This window comes from Chelonoidis abingdonii, chromosome 4, assembly GCF_003597395.2.
Source record: "Chelonoidis abingdonii isolate Lonesome George chromosome 4, CheloAbing_2.0, whole genome shotgun sequence".
In the NCBI taxonomy this organism is placed as follows: Eukaryota; Metazoa; Chordata; order Testudines; family Testudinidae; genus Chelonoidis; species Chelonoidis abingdonii.
In genome coordinates, this window is record NC_133772.1 from 97340585 (window position 1) to 97363203 (window position 22619).

General features: G+C 38.8%; 1 protein-coding gene across 8 annotated transcripts in view; it reads right to left on the minus strand.

Annotated features, from left to right (window-relative positions):
* CDIN1 (CDAN1 interacting nuclease 1) overlaps nucleotides 1–17324 on the minus strand; it is a 184305-nt gene extending 166981 nt beyond the window's left edge. For 6 of the 8 annotated variants that reach the window (XM_032789319.2, XM_032789316.2, XM_032789318.2 and 3 more), the window contains exon 1: nucleotides 17013–17324. In XM_032789319.2, coding sequence (XP_032645210.1) covers nucleotides 17013–17113 — 101 coding nt within the window. In that variant the 5' untranslated portion in view covers nucleotides 17114–17324. The remainder of the gene's footprint in view (nucleotides 1–17012) is intronic. The other 2 variants (XM_032789325.2, XM_032789324.2) reach the window with 2 other exon arrangements.
* Between the last annotated feature and the right edge of the window lie 5295 nt (nucleotides 17325–22619).

The window sequence follows — 22619 nt, forward strand, 5'->3', positions numbered from 1 at the left end:
AAAATAACCCCCAAAACACACAATTTGCTATAAGTATATAATCAAATTTAGAAAAGTATAAATTATATTTAAATTTAGTATTTACAAGCAATTAATTATAAACACACCCAGGTGCCTTTCATTACATAAATTACTATTAATTTCATTGGCTTCATGCTGCTACTGTATTTAACATTTGCATGTGTCACATGTCAAGTGCACATAGTGTTGCATAAGTATCTCCAGGTACAAATGAACACCTAAAAAGGCATCAAAGTTTTTAATGACACCATTATAAGCTGTTAATTTAAAATGGAAACCATCAGTAAAACATTAATTTTAAAAGATGATAATCTTCAGCATATAATTAAAATAATATGTAGGTCTAACCAAGTCTGGAAGTTATTTTTTCCCCACTGCTACGTACAACAAAAGTACAATTTTAAATCATGCTACTTTATAAAGTTAAATATTTAAAGAAAGAAAAACATGTTTACATCTGAAAATTTAGGATTACATAGCTAACCATATATTAAATTTCATTAATTTATACCGCCTCATTACAAACAGCTAGAGCAGTGTGATACTTTGCTACTTTATTTTTATGTTACCCCTTTTCAGTGTGTTACCTTACAGATGTAGGAAGAACTTACACTTCAGAAAGTTTGCTTCCACCTCCACAAGCAGGGATAAGGCAAATTGAATCCCACAACACTTCCTTCCCACTAAAAATGTGGTGGAGAATATGAAGTATAAGAGGTCATAAAATCCAAGCTGTTCCTTAGACCTGCATTATATATTTTTAAAATGTCATTTTCACACAAGATACACACCTATGGCAAGAATTTACAGAGAATATCCGAGAAAGTGATTCACAACACGATACAACTCTCCCCTGCAGTTTTTATTTCATTTTATTTCCAACTCCCAAATCTAGAAACCCCTAAGATTTATATATTTCTTAAAGCTCTCCCGAGTGCCTTTCGTACCCCCTCTCTTTAAAGGGACATGATCACAATACTTTCCCCCTCTGTAAGGGAGCAAAAGAATAAGAATTCTATTGGAAATCTAATACGTGGACTAGATGAAAGAAGTGACCTTGAGTGCAAGTATTTTCTAACTTTGCGTGGAGGCCAGCCATGCCACCTATCTGAACTACCAGAATTCCACTAACCCAAGAGTAGGTAACTGAGTGGGTAAGCTAACTGACTACAACCCAGAAGGTTATAGGTTTGAGTCTTGCTTGATATAACACTGAAAGGAAATCTCCATTTCACCCAGCTGCAAAATGCCCGACAGTCTATCAGGCTAGGGCACTCAAAAGTGGTCAGATGTGATGCTGGCCACATTGCTCTCTTGCGCACTGTTGGCTATGAAACTGTCTGTGCCTTAATTGCTTCAGCCAGATGAGCCACTGGCTTGGGGGAACTTTGAAGTAGCAAGGGGCAAAGGCAGTGTTAAAAGAGAGGAGGCGGAGACAGGGACAAGGGAAAGCTAACATCCAAAATTACTATTAAACACAGAGATTAGCTCAATTTACAGCACTCAAATCACAGGATTGTTCAAATTTTATAATTTGATAGTGGAATTGTCAAACAGTCAAAAGGTCTATGTATGGGTTGTTTTGTCTATATACAGAGGCTACGATTTTCAAATGGAGCCTAAAGAAGATGGGCACGCAAACTTACCTGAAAAATCAGTGGGACCTGGACATTTAACTCCTATATACCCCTTTGCAAAAATCACAAGAGAGAGTTTTAAAAGTTAGCTTATAACTTTAAACTAATAAAGGTGACCCACAAAGAAATAAAAGTAATCATGGCCTTAGTTGATTTATGGTGTATAAAAGACCTGAAAAGTTCTTATTTTTTCTGTTTGTTTCTTACATGAGAAAGATCAGATCTTAATATGCTACAAGACTCTTAGGAAAACTGCAGAATTAGAAAGACCATGACATCACAAAAGGCAGGAGACTGGAAAGTGAGAATTTAGACCAGCAGAGATTTTTGGTCAGACTATTTAATTTTCTGTATGTTACTGATAACTAACTTAACTAATTTCTCCTGTTAAACATTTAGGGGGAAAAGTACTCTGCGAAAGATTCAATACCTCTGCTTCTTAAATTGAGACTTTCCATCCAGTTCTCCAGTAAAAAAAGGGATGTCAAAAACTGGTGTTTTGTTTTTAATCAACAATTTGAAAATTGCAGGAATGAAAAGGGACATTTAAAAAAAAATCTGTAAATTGGAGTGGAAATAAACATGAAACTCAGTTTTTCTTGGTACCACAAAGTACTTTGTTAATGTACCAGTTTTCAATAAACCAATCACGAAAAAATCTTTATGTTAAAGTTGACTGTTTATATGTAATCTGTTACCTGGAAAAAAAAAAACAAAAAAAACAGAAGGACTCTCTAGCCACCTAATCACCATATCAATGACACATGCCACAACAGAGAAGCACTAGTTTATTTGATTGATCATGGTAGATAAACTCCAAATAACAGAGAAATTAACAAATGCTTGACATTTGCTCAACATCCATTATTCTGACACTGCTTTCAGAATTTCAAAGCCTGGGAGTATGCTTAATCAACATTCATATTCCCTAGTGAGCTACAGGCACCATATTGCGCCCCGCCTTAGTACTGATGAAAATTGCATATTGGCCATTTCCAAAATGTTCTGGGACTCCACACAGGGCCCCTTCTCTCTCTTGTTCCTGTTCTGCAGTTTTCTTTTAAACACTTCCAAGACAAAAGCATCTGCCAGTTTTTCTCTCTGGGGATGTATGCAAAATGAACTTAACAGTTTTAAGGCAGGAGAAACCCTCACATCTAAATTCATTCATAGGACAGAAAAGGGCCTAAGAGGCCTCTCCAGGGACAAAACCCTGCTGAAATGTTCCCCGACAACAGTGGAAGCTTTATAAAATCTAAGTCCAGACAATTTCCAATTCAAATACCCAGCATAGCATGACCTTTGTCAGATCTCTGAGTCCTAGATGCACCCACTATTTTTTTATTCTAACCAGCACAGACATTAGACAGGGCACTACAGCTAAGCAGGAGGTTCAATATTTGCATGCTCTTCTATTGTGAAAATGTAACAGTGACAGCACTGTGTCGAATTCTTTTCCCTCTAGAACTTTAACTCCATAGGAGAGGCATAGCTGACAGATGACTCTCCCAACATCTGTGTTATGTACACTGCACAGCTGAGGAACCTTGGATCACTGTCATACCATCTTGGAGATGACCTACACCTTTCTTATATCTACTCATTATCTGAAAAAATATATAGCATTTGAAAACACACTATGATTTTAACAGAAAGTAAATATGGCAAGAAAGATTAACAATTTATAATCGTTAAGCTGTTCACAGAGCAGCTCAACATATTGTATAAATGTCCTATACAAAATAATTTATCAGACCTGACATGTTGCACATCATACTGTATTGTTTAATATGCTTACTAAAATTTCATGGATCAAGCTCCACTTTTGAAAGCACATAGAAAGCCCTAGAAAAATATTTCTTCATCCTCCATGATTTATTTTGATTACCTTTTACAGCTACATGACAAAGTGGAACTCACAAAATTACAAGGTTAAGGTTTACACAGCTATTTCTTCATATACTAAAATGTAACAAATGGTTTTCACATCTGTGTAGTGTTTTACTTGAATTTAGCAGAACACTATGCTAAGCACTTAGTTTTCTACCGAATATTTTAATGATTTTAGATAGTGCTTACAACTAACATCTTGGCCCAAGGTAAAAATGTTAGTGAGACTTTGTATTTGGATTTTTTGGGGGGTAAGGAAAGACAGACAAGCAGTGGATTCTATAAATTAAAGCAAATCTATTGTTATCAATATGTAGTAAGTATTGAGAGGAAAAACAAATAAAAAACCTAACCAACCATGAACAGGAAGAATTTTCAAATGTCATTAGAGGAGTTCAGAGTGGTTCTAGATTCCTAGTGTAAATTTTAAACATATAGTTTGATCTTCTGTCTTAGCAGGAAGGTCAGAAATTGTATGCATAGGATGGCCATCAAAACTCCAGCGTAGGAAAAGGATAAACCCAGAGGTCACACTTAACTACTAGAAAAATTATTTAAACTAAACAGAGATCTTTTATAGAAAAGCTTATCATTCTCTCATAGATTACTGATGACAAAGAAATTCAACAGAGATCCGTAAAAAACTCCTCCCTCTACCTCTGCATTTTTGAGGAATTAAATTTCATTATCAAAAGGTTGTATTTCTAATCTGAAAACAGAAAAATGTATAAATGTATTTCTCATGCAAGTATCAGTTTGTCAAACTGAAAACACAAACTGCCCAGGTACTCCAATCACTAGAGTGTCTGCCAAATATTTAAAAATACAAATTCCTCTTTCTTCTTAGCCGGTAGGAGAAATAGCTTGATTAGTTTACAGGTTTTCATTTATTTATATTGTCTGTGTTTTTCATTTAGCTCTTAAAATATCCAGAGTTCTATGGTCATAGAATTATAAAAAAGTAGGGCTGGAAGGTCCCTCAAGAAATCGTCCTGCTCAGGATATGGATTTGATGAAGTAAATCTAAACCATCCTGGTCATGCATTTGTCCAACCTGTTTTTAAAAGCTTCTAATGATGGAAACTTCACAATCTACCTTGGAAGCCTAATCCAGAGATTCACTACTCTTACTATTACAAAGTTTTTCCTAATATCTATTTTAAACCTGCCTTGCTGCAGATTAAGCCCATTACTTCTTGTCCTACCTTCAGTGGAGATGGAGAACAATTGATATCTGTCTTTTTTATAACAACCCTTAACATATCGAAAGACTTATCAGATCCCATCTCATTCTTTTTAAACACGCCCAGTTTCTTTTAACATTTCTTTATATGTCAAGTTTTCTAAACCTATTTGATCATTTTTGTTGCTTTCCCCTGGACTCCCTTCAATTTTCCACATCCTTCCTAAATTTTAGTGCCCAGAACTGGACACAATACTTCAGCTGAGGCCTCCCCAGCGCTGAGTAAAGAAGGACAATTACCTCCTATGTCTTACATACAACCTTCCTGTTAATACACCCGAGAATCATATTAGCCTTTTTTGCAGCTTGTCTTTTGCAGGAGTTCCATATAGTCTAGGTACAGCTCCTGTAAAAGTTCTGTCCCCTGCGTTCATTAGCCTCTCTTTATTAACTGACAGTTCCATTGTTCTAGTGGAAAGTAGTGCAGTAGAAAGCCATGGAAAGGGGGAGAGAGACAATTTCATACAGAATTCTAAGTCTCAGAAGTTAATATGAACATCATAGAATATCAAGGTTGGAAGGAACCTCAGGAGGTCATCTAGTCCAACCCCCTGCTCAAAGCAGGACCAATTCCCAACTAAATCATCCCAGCCAGGGCTTTGTCAAGTCTGACCTTAAAAACCTTTAAGGAAGGAGATTCCATCACCTCCCTAGGCAACCCATTGGCAGTGCTTCACCCACCCTACCTAGGTTTAAAAAAGTCCTAATATCCAGCCCTAAAACCTTCACCCACTTTGCCAACTTGACGACCATATCTTGTCTGTCACCAGGCGTACCACTGAGAACAGGCCTAGGGTCCATCCTTCATTTGGAACGGCCCTTTTAGGTAGTTTGAATAGCAGGCTATCAAAGTCCCCCCTCATTCTTCTCTTCTGCTGATCTAAAACAATCCCAGTTCCCTCGAGTCTCTCCTCAGAGATCATGTGCTTCCATCGCCCCCTAAATCATTTTTTGTTGTCCTCACTGGACTTTCCAATTTCCACATCCTTCTTGTAGTGTGTGGGCCCGCAAAACTGTGACACAGTACTCCAGAGGGGAATACTTCCGACCTTCCATGAGGGATGTCAGTGCATGAAGCAGATCACTAGTTTATGTGTTCATGAATCACCTATTCAAAGCAGATGAGCTGCTTGTGGAACCTAAGAGGTTTGTGAAGGCTAGGGACTATTAACAGTATTAAAGAAGAACTGGATAAATCATGGCTGGTTTAAGTCCATAAATGGCTATTACGTCTAGGAGGTAAGCGAATGAGCGTGTCGCCTAGCCTCTGTTTTGTGCAGAGGATGGAGATGGTGCAGGAGAGTGATCACTAGATCATTGGCCTGTTAGGTTCCACTCCCCCTGGGGCACCTGGCATTGCGCCACTGTTATGTAGATAGATACTGGCGCTATAACAGGGACCTTTGGTCTGCACCTGGTACGGCCGTTCCTTATGGTAGCTACTGCTCTACCAACTTTAGTTTTATCAGAATATGTTGATATGGCATGAAAAAGTGAATTACGGTTCTTGGATGCTTCAGGCAAGCGTATTTCCAGTTAGAGATAAGGAGTTGTAGTACCGTTATACAAGGCACTGGTTGAAGACCTCATCTGACTAGTGTGCAGTTCTGGCTGTGCTCCTCTGCCTCCCATGTGTTTAAAAAGGATCATTAAATTCAAACTGGAACAGGTTCACTGAGCAAGGGGCTACTAGAAATGGATTTCGAGGATTGAAAACCCTGTCTTATGAAAGGGAGTGAGACTCAGAGCTTGGCTTGTTTAGCCAAACCAAAAGAAGGCTGAGGGGAGATATGATTGCTCTCTATAAATATATCAGAGGGATTAATATCAGGGAAAGTTTATTTAAGTTCAGTACCAATGTGGACACAAGAACAAATGCCATCGGGAAGTTTAGACTTGAACTTCGACGAAGGTTTCTAACCATCAGACAAGTGAAGTTCTGGAACAGCCTTCCAAGGGGAGCAGTGGGGGCAAAAGACATACCTGGCTTCAAGACTAAGCTTGATAAGTTTATGGAGGGGATAGTATGATGGGATAGCCTAATTTTGGCAATTAATTGGTGTTTTACTATTAGCGGTAAATATGCCCAATGGCTTGTGATGGGATGTTAGATGAGGCGAGATCTGAGTTACTGTAGAGAATGCTTTCCTGGGTGGTGAGTCTTGCCCACATTCTCAGGGTTTAGCTGATCACCATATTTGGGGTCTGGAAGGAATTTTCTTTCTTCCTCTGCAGCATGGGGCATGGGTCACTTGCTAGAAGATTCTCTGCACCCTGAAGTCTTTAAACCATGATTTGAAGACTTCAATGGCTCAGACATAGGTTTGATACAGGAGTGGGTGGGTGAGATTCTGTGGCCTGCATTGTGCAGGAGGTCAGACTAGATGATCATAAGGGTCCCTTCTGACCCTTAAAGACTATGATTCATTCCTATATAAAAGAGGTGCAATAATAAAAAAAAATCTGGAGGTCACAAATGCGAAAACTCATTAGCGGCTTTGTGTCTGATAGGACAAGGTGCAGTCTTCTGGCCAGCACCAATAGAAGCAGGTGCTTTGTCTCACCATTGCTATTGAAATGATGAATTCTAAAGGATCACATGATATAATATGAGTGAAGACGCCCATAACTATGACTGAAAGCATTATTTGTATGCTGCTGGCACTTTTGTTCATGTTGTCTCACTAGTTCTCCAAACAGTTTTGTGTGTTGTAAAACATAGGGAATTGGATTAAGCCAGTGGGATGCCACAGGTGAAGAAATAAGGTGCCCTTAATACCACCTTGGTCTGTCTGAGAAGGACCTGTGCCTTTTCAAGACATTTTTGTTCCCTGCTGCTTCTTGGAGGCAGGGCAGGAATGTCCGGTGACCAATGGTACCAAATGCTACTGAGACACCTAACAGAGGATGGGTATGGATGTATTTTCCTTTTGTAGGTATAAGAGGAGGTCATCCACAAGAGCAACCTAATGCTGTTCAGAAGCCCATGAAAATGGCATTGGTGACTGTTTATTGCTGGCTTCTAAATGTATCTTGCTTAGAAAAGGGAGATTAGACACTGGGTGGTAGCTCAAGCGATCTCTACCACAAAGCAATGTTTTCAGTAGTACTGGTTGGACTACTAGATGGTGCTTTAGGGTGGGTGGTAGATTCCCCTCATAAAAGATGGCCAGCTTTTAGAAAGGGTGCCAAGTATTCTCTACTCTCTTCCGACTCAAGAAGGAGAGGGGTCAAAGCAAAAAAAAAAAAAAAAAAAGAGAGAGAGAGAGTCTTCACAGGACCAACAAGATGTTGTAGTTGCTAAAAGCCAAAAACATGGCAGAACTTTATATAGGATGAAATCTTGGCCCCATTTAAGTCAATGGTAATTTTGCCATCATCTCTAAAGGGACCAAGATTTCATCTTCAGTGTGCAGGAGTTGATCACTAACACTGACTAAGCAAGACATTGTATCCTCAAACTGTCTTCTGGTGGATTGCCACTAAAATAATAAGGTAAAAGTGGAAAGAGAGAAAAAAAAGTTACTGTATTATCAATTCTCATTGAAATCCTTACCAACTATTCCTCAACACGAAATACAATTTAGCTTTCTAAGATTATTTTTAGGTTGCAGACTATTATGCTGCTTTCACTGAATAGGACACTTAGAAGTATAAACAATTACAAAAATGACTGTCACAAGAGCATATATTTTATTTTATTTAGTGATATGATAAATTTAGGAGCATATATCAAGACCAAAATGGTCTTGGTCATTAATTTAGGCAATAAATCATAGGTCTTGCCAACAATGATGGCAAACAGATGCTAACAAGGAAATTATTTAATATTGCCATGTGTTATAAAAATGTAAGTGTATTTAAGACATCTTAAATTTTTATAATAATTGCATTTAATATATTATTGTTTTGACACACACAAGAATAAAATTTATAGATCCCAATCTGTAGGTGTTTCCTCTTCTGTGAATGTGGAGTATATTCCAGAAATTAAAAAACACAAACAAACAAACAAACCACAACAAAAAAAGATCAAGAGGGAAAACAATGTCTTGTTGTTTTGCAGTGAACACTGTCAGTACTGAAATTCATTAGATGAACAAGACTACACATGCGTATTTTACATAAATAGCAGTTTTTCCTCAAAATTCCCAGGAAACACAAATAGCAATATGATTTTAAACATTTAAATTCTGAACTGTAGTTAGCTAAGTATTTTTCTTGTCTATGGAATAGCAAAGAGCCTAGTGTTTGGTACAAGGTTAACATGGACTTTTATATTTTTTTTAAAGGTCAATATTTTAAATAATCCATGACAAACCTCGCACTTTACGTAACTTGGGAAATTTTTATCCTACTACTCAACTTCCTTCTCCCCCAACATTAATTTAATTCTTCCAGTGCTATGGTAAAATGTTCATCAACAAGATTCTTTGAAGAATCATTAAAAACAAAATCTCTTCCAATAATTCTCACATATACCCATCTTCCCAAGAGCCATAAAGGCCACAGAGCATTGCCCTTTGGTTCAAGTACTAAAATCTGAAAGCTCAGGGAAAGCAGTCATGATTTTTAGTCAGGCCAGCCACACTAGAAACAGAACCATTGTGCATATCTCTCTCTTTCCACCTCTATATCACTCCCTCCAGTACAGCAGGCCATGGTCTCCTAGCAGGTAGAGCAGATAAGACTATGTTGACTTTTTCAAACAATCATTTTTGTTTCACTGTAACAACATGACTACTCAGTTAATGACTTATTTTGTTTGTATATCATTTTGTTTAACTTTCATTTTCAATCAGCCCTCCCAAGTATCAACACAGATCCCTTTCTTGCAAGTGCTACAGTCAATGCTTTAAAACACTTGAGGAAGCAGTGATCAATGTATGGAAACTAAATTCTCTTTATTAAATCTACTGAAGCAGATATTAAAAATGTATTTAATATACTGGCGATGGTTGGTGGGCATCACTGACTGTGACAGGCCAGTTACTGATGAGCTGCTGTCAGACGGCCTTCTCAGCAGGAATCTCTGTCTAAGGCTGCTGAAGGACAGCAATATCTTCCCTTGTGTGTAAGCTCTATTCATCTCCCAAGTATTTACTAAATCACAGGCCTCTGCACACAAACCCTGCGTTTCACCGCATGCTAACAAATGATGGATGGCCTAGTCAATTCGTTATGTCCTGAAAGCGTGATTTCCTACCATTCCAATCATCAGACCTCTAGAGCCTTCAGAGCTGATCAGTCCTGGAAAATATACTTTGTAGGCTCTATTAAAGGAGTAGAGGTTCCTTCCATTAGAGTCTCAAACTTTTTTCCTCCTGGCTGATTTAAAAAAAAGAAATACACAAAAAAACATCACTATTATCTGTGTAAAATATTTGATGTTCAGGGCGTACATCATTAGCATTTAGTAAAATAGGACTCTCCTAGAGTATTAGCTAGTGGATTTAATTTGGCTAAATAAAACAAAAACATTCTAATTTTTACAGTAAACACATTTACCATTTTATAGATATGACCTCTTTATTATGTAACCTACAGAGCATCTAAAACTTTTTCTTGTATAATGGCGCTCATTTGAACAAATACATTCTAGAGGAATAAAGCTCTCAAGGACACATTCCCTTTGCATTATTCAATCCCTGTGAAATATATCAACAACTTCTTTAATTATTTTCCTGCTAAAGGGAGAAGCCATTTAGGAATAAACTTCATGTGTTCCAAAGATACGTTGGCTGTCAAAGGAATAAAGCTTTTAGATTTTTTTTTATTCAATAAGGTAATTTGACACCTTCTTTTCTACATGCTAGGAGAACATTTTATATTTAGCTTTGCTAGTCAATGACATATAGGAGCAAAACACACACATCGTATACTTTTTACTCAGACAAACAATTGAACAAGTTGGCGTCAGCTGTGCTTAGATATATTTTGGTTCATGGTGGGGAACAGAGCTGAGCTAACAAAGTAAATAACCGTCTGGTGATCCTAAAAAATAAGTTTTCTATTTCTCTGCTTGCTAGGTATGATCTATCCAGATCCAGTACAAGCCTTTCCATATTGCCCTGCCATTCACCTCTACCTTGACCTGGAGATTAAGCTCACTTTTATTGCACACAGAGGTCATCTGTATTAGGTCAAAATTCAAAGTCCCTTGTCAGCTAAGGTTGATATATTCCAACCTTTCCTACTCTAATGCACCAAATTTTTCATGGTGAGGTCATATTCAGCAGACAGTATATTCAGCAATTTATTGTGCCACTGTAATATAGCTCAGACTAGGACTGTCCACAAAGCTATCACATGAATAAAATATTTTTCACTATGATGTACCAAATCTCTTCTTCCCGTAAAACTCTTAACCTGAACTTCAGAAGAATGATAACATAAGTAATTGTCCCTGAAGTACAATCAGAATTACCGTTTTTATTGTTACAGTCCTTCATGACACAAAATATGACTATAACAATAGTCCAAAATCCATGAGTCAATTAAAAAAAAAAAAATCACATATGGTCAGTGTTAAATCTTCCATGCCATCCTTACTCAACAGCCACAATAATCTGGCCATTAAATCTACAGACACCTGTTTGCCTTTCAGAGGACACCTAGGTTGCTGCACGATGAAATACAGCAAAGGACAAAAGTGGTACAACCGTTATATCACTATGCTACGAATTATTATTACAAATATATAACTTTACAAAGCATCACATTAAAGTATGTTGTGACCACCAAAAATGAGTACAATTATTTTATTCCTTTAACAAGTTTATTTTTTCCTCTGTATTTAAAACATGTGCACCTGATATACAACAATGGTATTTTGAAGTATAGCACATTTCTAGGACATTTATTTCCAAATACGCTTCAACAGGATGCTTTAGTCTTTATACTTCACCATTAAATCCCACCAATTTCAATGGGCTTTGAATAAAGGCATGGCCTGGTTTTAACACATTTGTTATTGTACAAATTCCTCAGGACAAGAAAGACTCACTCTTTACCTAGCCAGTATGACTGCTGCAATTCAGATGCTTCCCCACGTGACAGTTCCTGCTCCACAGCCATCATAGTTGAACATTTCACAATTGTAACACACACAGTTCTTTGCAGAGATAAACTAGCAAAAGAAATAAGCTATAGCTGTCACATCTCAGCTATAACAACCCTGCATACATCTCAGAATAGACAGAGAGGAAAATAAAAGAAAAAAAGTCTTCAATCCAATGTTCTTACCCCTTTCAAGTATGCGCAAATCTATTCCATAATGTAAAAGCAAAACACAAAAACCTTTAAGAGAAAAAATTCACACTTCCACCCAAAAAATAAGTCTTCAAGCTTTCTTCTTTCCCATTAACTCTTCTAGAGTGGAGTAAGCATATCTTTCATTTTGGCTCTGTACTACTGCAGTCTCACGTGGATTTTGATCATTTCCATGCAACTTGTTTTGTAAAAAGTTCAGGTCACGTCTTGAAAAAGAGATTTTTCATTTTAGCATTAGACACAAATTGTGTGCATGCATGTGCAGGGTTACTTATACACAATAGTTATATACCAGCTTACTGAGTGAGCCATATCCCACCTTACTGAGTAAGCTGCACTAAGAGTCACATCCTCAGTCATATATATATTCTACATCATGGCTAAGATGTAGATTAAAACACCCCTCTGATTCAACTCAGCAATCAGCCTTTTAACAGCTTCTTTATAATAGAAGTTACAATTTCCACACTGCTACTTACACAAGTAACTGGGGACTTATAGTCTACTTCATTCACTATAAAGTTATTTTGACTGTAACAGAGTTCATTGTAACTGGTTGTTATGACATACAAGATTTCAATACGTTTATACAGATTTTTTCAAGCCTCCAACTAAATAAGATCTCATCCCATATTCTCAGGCCATTTACGTGCTCAGCTAAATGTAGCTTGAAGTGCAAGTTAAATTTTAAATTATATTAGCTTTTGCTCCAAATACTATTGACAAAGCAAAAGAGTGGTGTAACATATCCATAAATGATGGTATTGAGTTTGAAGGCTCACAGACAAAAAAAAACATTAAAACCTCTCAAGGAAACTAGTATTTGTGTAGGCTGCTGGAGATGGCATATATTCCAAATAAACTAAACTGGTGCACTACTGTAAAGAGTTGCCATTTTTAAAGATAGAATTGAAATATATAATGACTGCTTAGGTTTACATATCTACCCGAGGGCCAAATTCTGCTTTTTCCTCACATGAGTGAGTAGTCCCATTGAAATCAATCAGATGATTTGTGTAAACAAGGCATGAAAAATTCATTCACGGATGGCCACCGGGAAAATGTCCCCAGCAAGTGGTAAGGAGGAGCAGAGCTATGAATTTTTCCTGTATTTAAAATTTCATATTTTAATAACAATGCTTATAGTCCTTACAAATGCCAAGACAGCCTTCCAAGTGCAAGCACAAACTGTTATGCTGCTGTTTTCTCAAATCTGAAAAACAGTCCACTACCTCTACTACTTACCAAACATTCCCAGTCTCCACCTCCTCCACCTTGGTCACTTTCACTTTCTGCTACTATTCTGAAACCCATGGGTAGCGGTGAAACTGACCAGAATCATGTCAATTTTACTCTGCTGTTGCTTAGAGCTTTCCCAGGCGGCAGATGATTCAGGGACTGATGCTACTCATGAGAAAGAGGATACCCTTTATTTCTTCCTTTATAAAATAAAAGGAGACTGGAAGAGGTAAGACAACAGGAACCCTCACCCTCGCATCTCAAAACAGCCAGAAAGCTCTGGGTGGTAGTGATGATGCTGGAAGAAGAGGAAGAGAGTGCACTAACTTGTTTTATATATTTTTTATAAGATTACAAACGTGGCTGATACAGGTAATAGTGTAGATGTATACTAGTGCATATCACTCGGTACCGCTTGACATTTTAATTAAGAAACTAGATGACCACAAAAATCAACATGGCATACATTAAATGGATTAAAAACTGGCTATCAAGGTCTCAGAATTTAATTGTAAACAGGGAATCATCATTGAACAGGTGTGTTTCTAGTGGAATCTCACAGGGAATGTTTCTTAGATCTATTCTATTTACCATTTTTATCTATAATCTGGAAGAAAATAAAATCACTGATAAAATTTGCAACTGACAAAAAAGTTGGAGGAAGTGGTAAATAATGAAGAGGGTAGATTGCTAATATAGAGAAGTCTGGATTATTAAGTAATCTGGGCACATACAAACAATATGCATTTCAGTACAGATAAATGTCTATCCTGGAAAGCAGAGACTGATTAGCTACCATGATCCCAAATCTTTTTCAGATGAATATGAGCTCCCAGAGTAAATGCAGCCCAAAAAGCTAACGTGATCTTTGGATACAAAAAGAAAAGAATATTGAGGAGAAGGGAGATTATATTATCTCTGTGTTTGGCACTGGTGTGACCGCTGCTGGAATACTTTACCCATTTCTGGTGTCCACAATTCAAGGATACTGAAAACTTGGAGAGGATTCAAAGAAGAATCACAAGAATGATCTATGGATCCATGCTTTATAGTAAAAGTTCCACAGAGCTCAAATTCTTTAGCTTAATAAAGAAAAGGTTAAGGGGTGATTTTTTTTTTTTTTATTGGTGATTATCTTGGCTTGTTGGATTTTTGAATTAAGGACAGTTTATGGAACTGCAGCACTGCACCTTCCACTCTAACAAAGTGGAGTGTAATTGGCAATTTAAACATGAAAGTTAAAGTTAACTGAATTGTTTTACTAGAAGCTACAGATGGAAAAGACGTATCAGTTCTGGGGTATGACATCCTAACTGCATGTATGATACACAGATTTGTGGGATCAAAGTTCCTGGTAAAGGATATGTGGGGAGGTGAACAGAAAGTTCCTGAATGTGTTTGAAAGTCTGTGTGATGTGAAATCAACATGTTAAACCAGTGCAACCTTGTGTATGAACACTCATCAGATTAGACAGTCCACAATCCAATTTGGATCAGTTTACCTAAAGGTGTGATGTTAAACTGATTTAATTAAATTAGTGCAAGTTGTGTGCATAGATGATCCAGAGTTTTGTAAGCAGAGGAAAGGGAAAGCTTGCTGAAGGTTGAGGGCTGGTGTACATTGAAACTTTATATCAGCATAGCTACTTCTCTCAGAGGTGTGAAAAATTCACACACAAGAGACATAGCTATGCCAATCTAACCCCCAGTGTAGACAGTGCTAAGTCAATGGAAGAATACTTCCATCAACCTAGCTACCTCCTCTCGGGGAGATGGATTCACTACGGTGATAGGAGAACCTCTCCCATCACTGTAATTTGTGTCCACAGTAAAGTGTTACAGTGGTGCAGCTACAGTTGTGCCGCTGTAGCGTGTTAAGTGTAGACATACCCTCATTCTACAGCTAACTCTAAAAGGGGTATGTCAGCACTAGAAATGCTATTGTGGCACAGCTTTAGTGGCGCTGCTATAGTGTAGACACAAAAGCAACAGAATTTTTAAATCAATTTAGCAGAGCCTACACCAGGGGCTTAATTTGGCTTAATTACATCACACAGGGCATGACATTTTTCCACAACCCCTGAGTGACATACTTAAGCCAAGCTAACTTTTTTAAATGTAGACCAGACCAAGTGGACTCCAATCTCTACAAAGCCTGCAGCTACTTCTGGGGTCTCAACTGCTGAAAAACTATTTTCATTTATTTTAAAATATTAAATTTGGGAGGGAGGTGGGAGCTTGCTTTGTAACTGAAATGGAAGCCCAGATATTTGAAAGTCCTCTCATGGAATCTTCAGCTGAATGATTTTCCAAAATTCCAGCTTGCTGATTAATAAATCCCAGTAGACAGCTGTCACCGTCACAAAAAATGCAACTACAATGTGCATTTTTACCCGCTACCTCAGCAGAGGTTAATGAGAGAATGAGAAGGGAGGCTGAACTACCCTCTTACTCATAGAGGTAGCCCATCCAGCTCAGAGTTAAAGCATATTGGTACAGAGGCTCAGAAAGTTGGCGTTTCCTGGTTTATTTTTTGTGAAGGAAAACATATAGGCCAGGGAAAGATCATTACTTCACAGCAATTCACCAACACTAACGCTTGGTCTACACTAGGAACTTATGTCAGTATAACTATACTGCTCAGGCGTGTAAAAAATCCACACCCCATAGTGACGTAGTTATACCGACCTATTCCCCAGTTTACAAGTGCTATGTCAACGGGAGGGCTTTTCCTGTCCAGCTAGCTGACGCCTCTCAGGGAGGTGGAGTACCTCCACCGACAGGAGACGCTCTCTGATCAGAACAGGTAGCATCTTCAAAAACCTCAAATTGTAAAGCCCTCCCAACAAACATTATGCCAACATAAAGTACTGAGAATATAGTCCTAAATACCCAGAAAACGTAAGTAACATCCCATATGGCTGCCACTATCACCTCACAACCCTCATATCGACCCGCTTTCCAAAAGTCTGGGAAAGGAGGTGAGCTTTGCAGCTTCCTGAAGGTTAACAAACATGATCTCTATCATAGCTGGCAGAAAGTAAATGCAAGAAACGAGGCCCAACTCCTCATGGAGAACATCCTATCATCCATGCTCTTCAGTTTTGTCCAAGTACGTATTAACCTGACTGCATTGGTGATCTTAACTGAAGCAGAATCAGAAGGTGAGATGGGCTAATGCTCATCTACGCAGGTGGTCCTTGATTGAGCCTTCAACCAACCCAACAGTGGCATGATGTGCAGGGGAAAGTTACAGCAGGGTCTGCAGGCCATTCCTTTCCCTGTACTAGAAGGAAATGGAACTAGCAACCCAAGCAAGATTCCACCTCAATTCCCCCTAGTCAGGGATCAAGGTAATGATGGCTCACTCGGGAAATTGGATCTATTTGGAGTTTGGGGTTCACATAGGGTAACCAGAGATCTCTTATTTGGGAGAATCCTTTATTTTGATCCCCATAAGGTCACACAAGACAAACAATACCCCCAGACGACTGTATGCTGCATTATGGGGGGGTGTATGTGTGTGATTTTGCACCATGTAGAATTTTGTACCACGCATAAAACCACCTTGCAGGGCTGCCCCTTAAAAACAAGATCTAGCTCCTATAATCCACGGATGGAAATTGCAGGCCACCCCACCAGCCCAGAGGAGTGGAGGCTGCACTAGCATAGGGTGGAAGCCTAGGGGGGGGGAGTTGAGACAGACTTACCTAGGGAATCTCTTCTTCAGCTTCCGCAGGCTCTGTCTGGTGGGCTGCACGTGCCCCAGGAACTGGGCTATTTCATCATACTGGGCTTTGCTCAGCTTCATGCCTCGCACTCAGGAGCTTCCCAGTCACACAACGCAGGGGCTGCAGCAGCCAAAGGGGAGGAGGGGGGCGCGCCCGCTCTAATCCTAGGAGATGGGGACAAAGGAGAATAGCGCTACAGCCGCAGTAAGGCTCTGACACCCCGCCCGAGCGCCCAGCTCTGAAAAAGCCCAACGCCCATGCGCGAGAGTTACCGGCTCCCGCCGCCCCGGCCGTCAGGCATAAGGAGGAAGAACGAGTGCGGTGGCGATGATTGGGAGGAGTTAACGTTTGGGGGCGGGGCCATAGGCTTTTGCGCGCTAAGGGCAGAGTCTGACTATGCCTGAGAAGGCGGCTGGGGCTGCGGCCGTGTTGGTACTGTGCCGCCTTTCCAGCCACTGGTGCAATGGGAGAGGAGAGCGTGCCTCCTCTCCCCCCCACCCCCCCAGCTCAGTGGAGCGGCTACTCCATGGTTGCTGGCCTTACCCCCACACGGTTGCATAACGTCGCGCTGTTCTTTGCCCCTACGTGGGAGGTGGAAGTGCAGCCTCAGGAAGGACCAGTTTGTGGGGGAGCCAAGAACCCTTCACTCACCTTGAGAGGGGTAAAAAAGATAGAGGGACTTGTCCTGTGACTCACTTCCTTCCCTGGCCTGAATGTTTGCCCGGACAGGAAGTTTCTCACAGTGCCAGTAGTGTGGCTAAAGGCCTCATACAAGCTGTGTAGCCACTGGGGGACATGAGGGCATGTGTGTGCCCAGAGATCTATGGATCCTAAAACTGCCACTTGGAGGTCATGCCTCCTGACCAACTCTGTTACCCTTAATCCCCCTCTCCCTTAGTCCTTTCCCCTTTTCTGCCTTCAAGGAGATACTAATGTGCCCCTCCAGTCCCTTGTTTCAACCTGTGTAGTATTTTTAAATGTAAATTACTTTTCACCATTGTCACTCTTGGTTTATTCGCTTCTGTTAGTTTCAACAGTATAAATATACTGGTCAATATCATTTGGTTTTAGCTAGCATCTTCCTCTCATGCAGTGTACTTTAGGAATTGCAAACTCAGTACAGTAAGGTTAGTGTAACTAGCAGTAATTTAACCTCCAAATAAACATACTAAAATAGGATTTTATAAAATATAATTTTAAGCAGAGTGCTCTCATTATGGATTTTATTTTACTGCTGTGTATTTAAGAATTGTCTAGAAATACCTGGATGATAGCAGCTCCTTTTTAATAGGTAATTGTATGTTGTTATCCCCTTCTTGATCTCTCTTAGACAGTTTACAGCATCTTGTAGGTTGTTTTGGTTAGGAGGAGAAAAGATGATGGAGTCAGGGATTTCTTTGGTGCTTGTTTGCCTGAGGAAACTCAAATAAATGAGAGAAAAATAAGGTAAAATGTCTAAAAGGGAGCATTTTAAAATAATTTCTCTGCAAATGTTACTATCTGTTCTATTACAAAGAAAATTCAGTAGTTCTATTCAAAATTATTATTTTAAATATTTGGAGGCTAATTCAGTTATTAAGACATGAAGCAGGGATTTTGATCCTGTTTTAAGACCAATGCAGTCTTAACTATGGATTTGCTACTGAGGCCTCCATAAAATGTGTATGCATATATGTATTTGTATATATATGTATTTATGTGTATATGGTGTCCCTAAGAGCTTAGAACAAAAGGAAGTATGTCGTATGTATATCTATATATAATCCTTAAGTAGGTGGCTTTTGCCATGTTTACTTTATGAAATCCAGGCTATGGTTTCTAGATATAAAAAATGAAATTTTAAACACAAATATGTGGTGCGCAAAACTTAGAATAAACATTGATTTTACTGTTCCTGGAAACTTAGTAAGAGTAATGGAGGAAACACATTTGAATACAGGAGGACTGATCACAAGTTCACAGCTGGAGTTTGTTTCTTACTGAACTAAATACCACTTTGTTGTCATTTTTCCCCCTGCACTCTCTTAGCAGCAACAGAAATTGTAGCACTGAAAATCATACACACATTCTCTTTCTCTCTCTTGTGCCTCCACTATAACTATACATCCCCTTCCTCAGAGACCAAATACACAAAAATGATACAAGATCTTTCCTTAAAGCAAAAAGAATCATATTAAATATAAAAATATCTTATTTTCTTTATCTCTGAAAAGTAATATCTTCATTCTTTAATGTTACAACATGCTGAGGAAAACCCTTTTCAGTATGATATCCATTTTAAGCCCCACGAGGGTATAATTTTCCTAGGCTCCAGAAAGGCTCATTTTCCCCTTTCTTGCCAAAGATTAGAATTGCCACTTCTTCCGGAAATGGAAGTTTTATAATAATTACCTACTCCTTCCTCATTGCTGCTACTTTATAAACAAATAAATTATGCTCTCAAAAAAAAAAGTCTTGGTGTCTTTTTTGTAGGATAATTTCCATTGAAAGTGATTTTTAAATTGTAATATTACATTCTGTAACTTGTAGATATATCTGTGTACATTTCCCAGGTTCAGTGCTAAATGTTCTTGAATTTTTTTTTAACAAATGTTACTTCTTCTTACAAACCACAAAAATGGCATAGATTAGAGGAGGGATGTTAGACTGCCAGTCCACAGATCAGACTGGACCTATTATTTATTAGGTCTTCATAACAGACTGAGATTCTGCAGGATTCCAGATTTTATTTAAAAACAAAACAAAACAAACAAACAAACTTTCTGGCTCTTATGAAAAGAAAATCTAACAAACATCAACCAATGTAGCATGGTCTTAGAGTAAAGCAACAGCTTTGAGAGATATGAAATCCCTCCATTTATCTAAATGACATGTTAACCTTGAGGCCAGGGCCTGAATTTCTAAAAACATAAATGGGACAATTCTGCATGCAAAATGTATGTGTCCTTGCACACCCAATTTACATGGATAATTATTGCAATTACATGTGCAAATAGCCAAAGAAACAACAGCAGAAATAGAAGTAGTCCTTCCAGAAATGTCCCATGCTTAATTTTTCCCATTGAGTAATGCTAACGGCAACAATAATTCTAGCAACTAAAAGTTTAGTTACTAAATAAGAGCCTTAATCCTACCCTTGATCTCAGTACAGACTATCCATTGTCATCAGTGGAAGATCTGCAGTGGATTGAGTATAATATGTGGCCCTAACTTGTATCCCTGGGCCACGGACCATAATTAAGTGCAGTTCATCACTTTCCACGAAAGGAATTTAACACCCGCTTTGTTCTGAATGGAAATGGGAATGGTATGTGGTATCTTTGGTAGACAACATACAGGATATATTAGAAACTAATTTTCAGCTGTCTACTATGCTGAAGGCATAAGTGTATACCCTTTCTGATGCATTTGGTCCATAGATGAAATCCTTTGAACTTCAAGAAGAGGATAAAGATTCTGTTATTAATGAAACGGCTATAAAATCAGATACAACTGGCATAAATTCTACCATCTTTTCTTATTCTTTGTTTGAGTAGATGATAAAATAATATGTCACATATGCAGGTGAGGTAAGAAGAAAAAAGTCACAGATTACACTGCTTTCATATGTGTCATAACAACATACCAATATAGCTTTCTTTAGAATATGAAATATAACATGAATACAGGTTTCAGTGTAACATATTTGTCCCTGTCTTGAGAGTTAGGAAAAGGTAACTTTCCCACCTGGTTTAAAAAATAGTCCATATTCTCTTTGTAGGGTAAAACTCACCTTCCTTGAAAGGTCATACAAGCTTAAACCAAAATTCTGTACTTGTAACATTGACTCCACCTAAATACAGGTTTTTGTCTGGGAAACTTTTTTTTTTTTAATAGTCCTAATGTAATGGTTCTAAAGAGATTTTTTTTTTTAAATGGGAGTAGGCTAAGGAAAGGGGATTTCTTTCCCTATTTGTGACTTCCTGAGTGTCTGGAGGAACAGAATCCCTTTCACTCCTAAAGTACTGGATTGGGGAGCCCATCGTGAGGACATTATGAGGTGTGTAATAGAGGAAATCCTCTTCCTGAAGGATATTAGGAAATCTGCAGGGCTGGAGTAATGAGAAAAAGAATGGGATCAGAGAGGAGCAGGACAGCACATATGGGGGCATTTCACCTCTTCTCTCCTATGGATAGATTAAAGTACACAGGAAAAGAGCTCCATTCCTGTAGACCTTAGGAGATTCACATATTCTGGCAAACCCCTATTCATTTGCATCAGCTCTCAGATGACCATTAGGAGGCCTGTTATGACCCCTCCCTCACATAGGCTTCAGGCACTCTTTGTCACCTGCCCAATCCACCCAATTGTATGAACCTCAGTCCTCTCTTTCTCTGAGACCATGGCTTTTCAAGTTGGATGATGATCTTCGGAGGCCAAATAACTTGTCTGTTTAACTTTAATTTTGGAAGGGAAAAACCGTTTTCTTCCATTGGCAAGCCTTCAGCAGTCATTTGACCACCGAATTTAAAGTCTTTGGAGCTGACATGGCAATATGATGTAACTATTTAATACCTAAATGGCTTTTAAAATTAAAGTTTAATCAAGTAAGTTTGTTCCTGAGCACTAGATCAGTTATATCTAATGTAACTAAGTTTTATCTGTCTCATTCTTTCTGGAGTTTTTGCTACAAAATGGTTTTAAAAGGTAGATATCTTTTCCAATTCTGGTGAACACCTGTACTTTTTGGATGTCGTCATTCAACTACCCTTTATCCAATTTGCTTCAAATTAGGTCAAAAATTCTACATTGATCAAAATACAGATTATCAGCTGAATTAGATACTCCTTCCTTTATAGATTTTAGAGTTGGAGACAAAATGAGGCTTAAAATAGAAATTCATTTGCAATTATCACAACAATATGGCTACTAGTATTTCCTACTGCCCATAGCAAACATAATTATCTCATTCTCTTTTTTTCACCCATCATATACGGTAAATCCTCACTTAAAATCATTCCAGTTAACGTTGTTTCGTTGTTATGTTGCCGATTAATTAGAGAACATCCTCGTTTAAAGTTGTGCAATGCTCCCTTATAACATTGTTTGGCAGCCACCTGCTTTGTCCACGGCTTACAGAAAGAGCAGCCCGTTGGAGCTAGCTGTGGGGGTATTGGAACCAGGGTGGACCAGCAGCCCCACTATCAGCTCCCCACTTCCCTAAGTTCCCTGTAGGGAAGCCACCCAGCAGTCTATCCATTGCCAAGCAGTTCAGCTGTCCCTCCCCCCACTGCCATGTACTTCTCCTGCCCTCTGCCTTGGAGTTGTTCTCGGGAGCCTCCTGCTTGCTGTGCAGGGCAGGAGGCGAGGGGGAAGAAGGGTGCTAATGTCAGGGTATTCCCTTCCCCCCTACTCCTGCCCCCCGCTTCTTTACCCCATATGCTTGGGGGGGGGACATGACAGGGCTCAGGACAGAGGGAGCTTGCTGGCAGCAGCTGCTGTCTCAACTTGCTGATCTACTTAAGTACTTAAGGGCAGTGTACTTAGAGTGAGGTCAGCGTACTTAAAGAGGCAATGCATGTCTCTCTCCCCCACACAAGATGTAT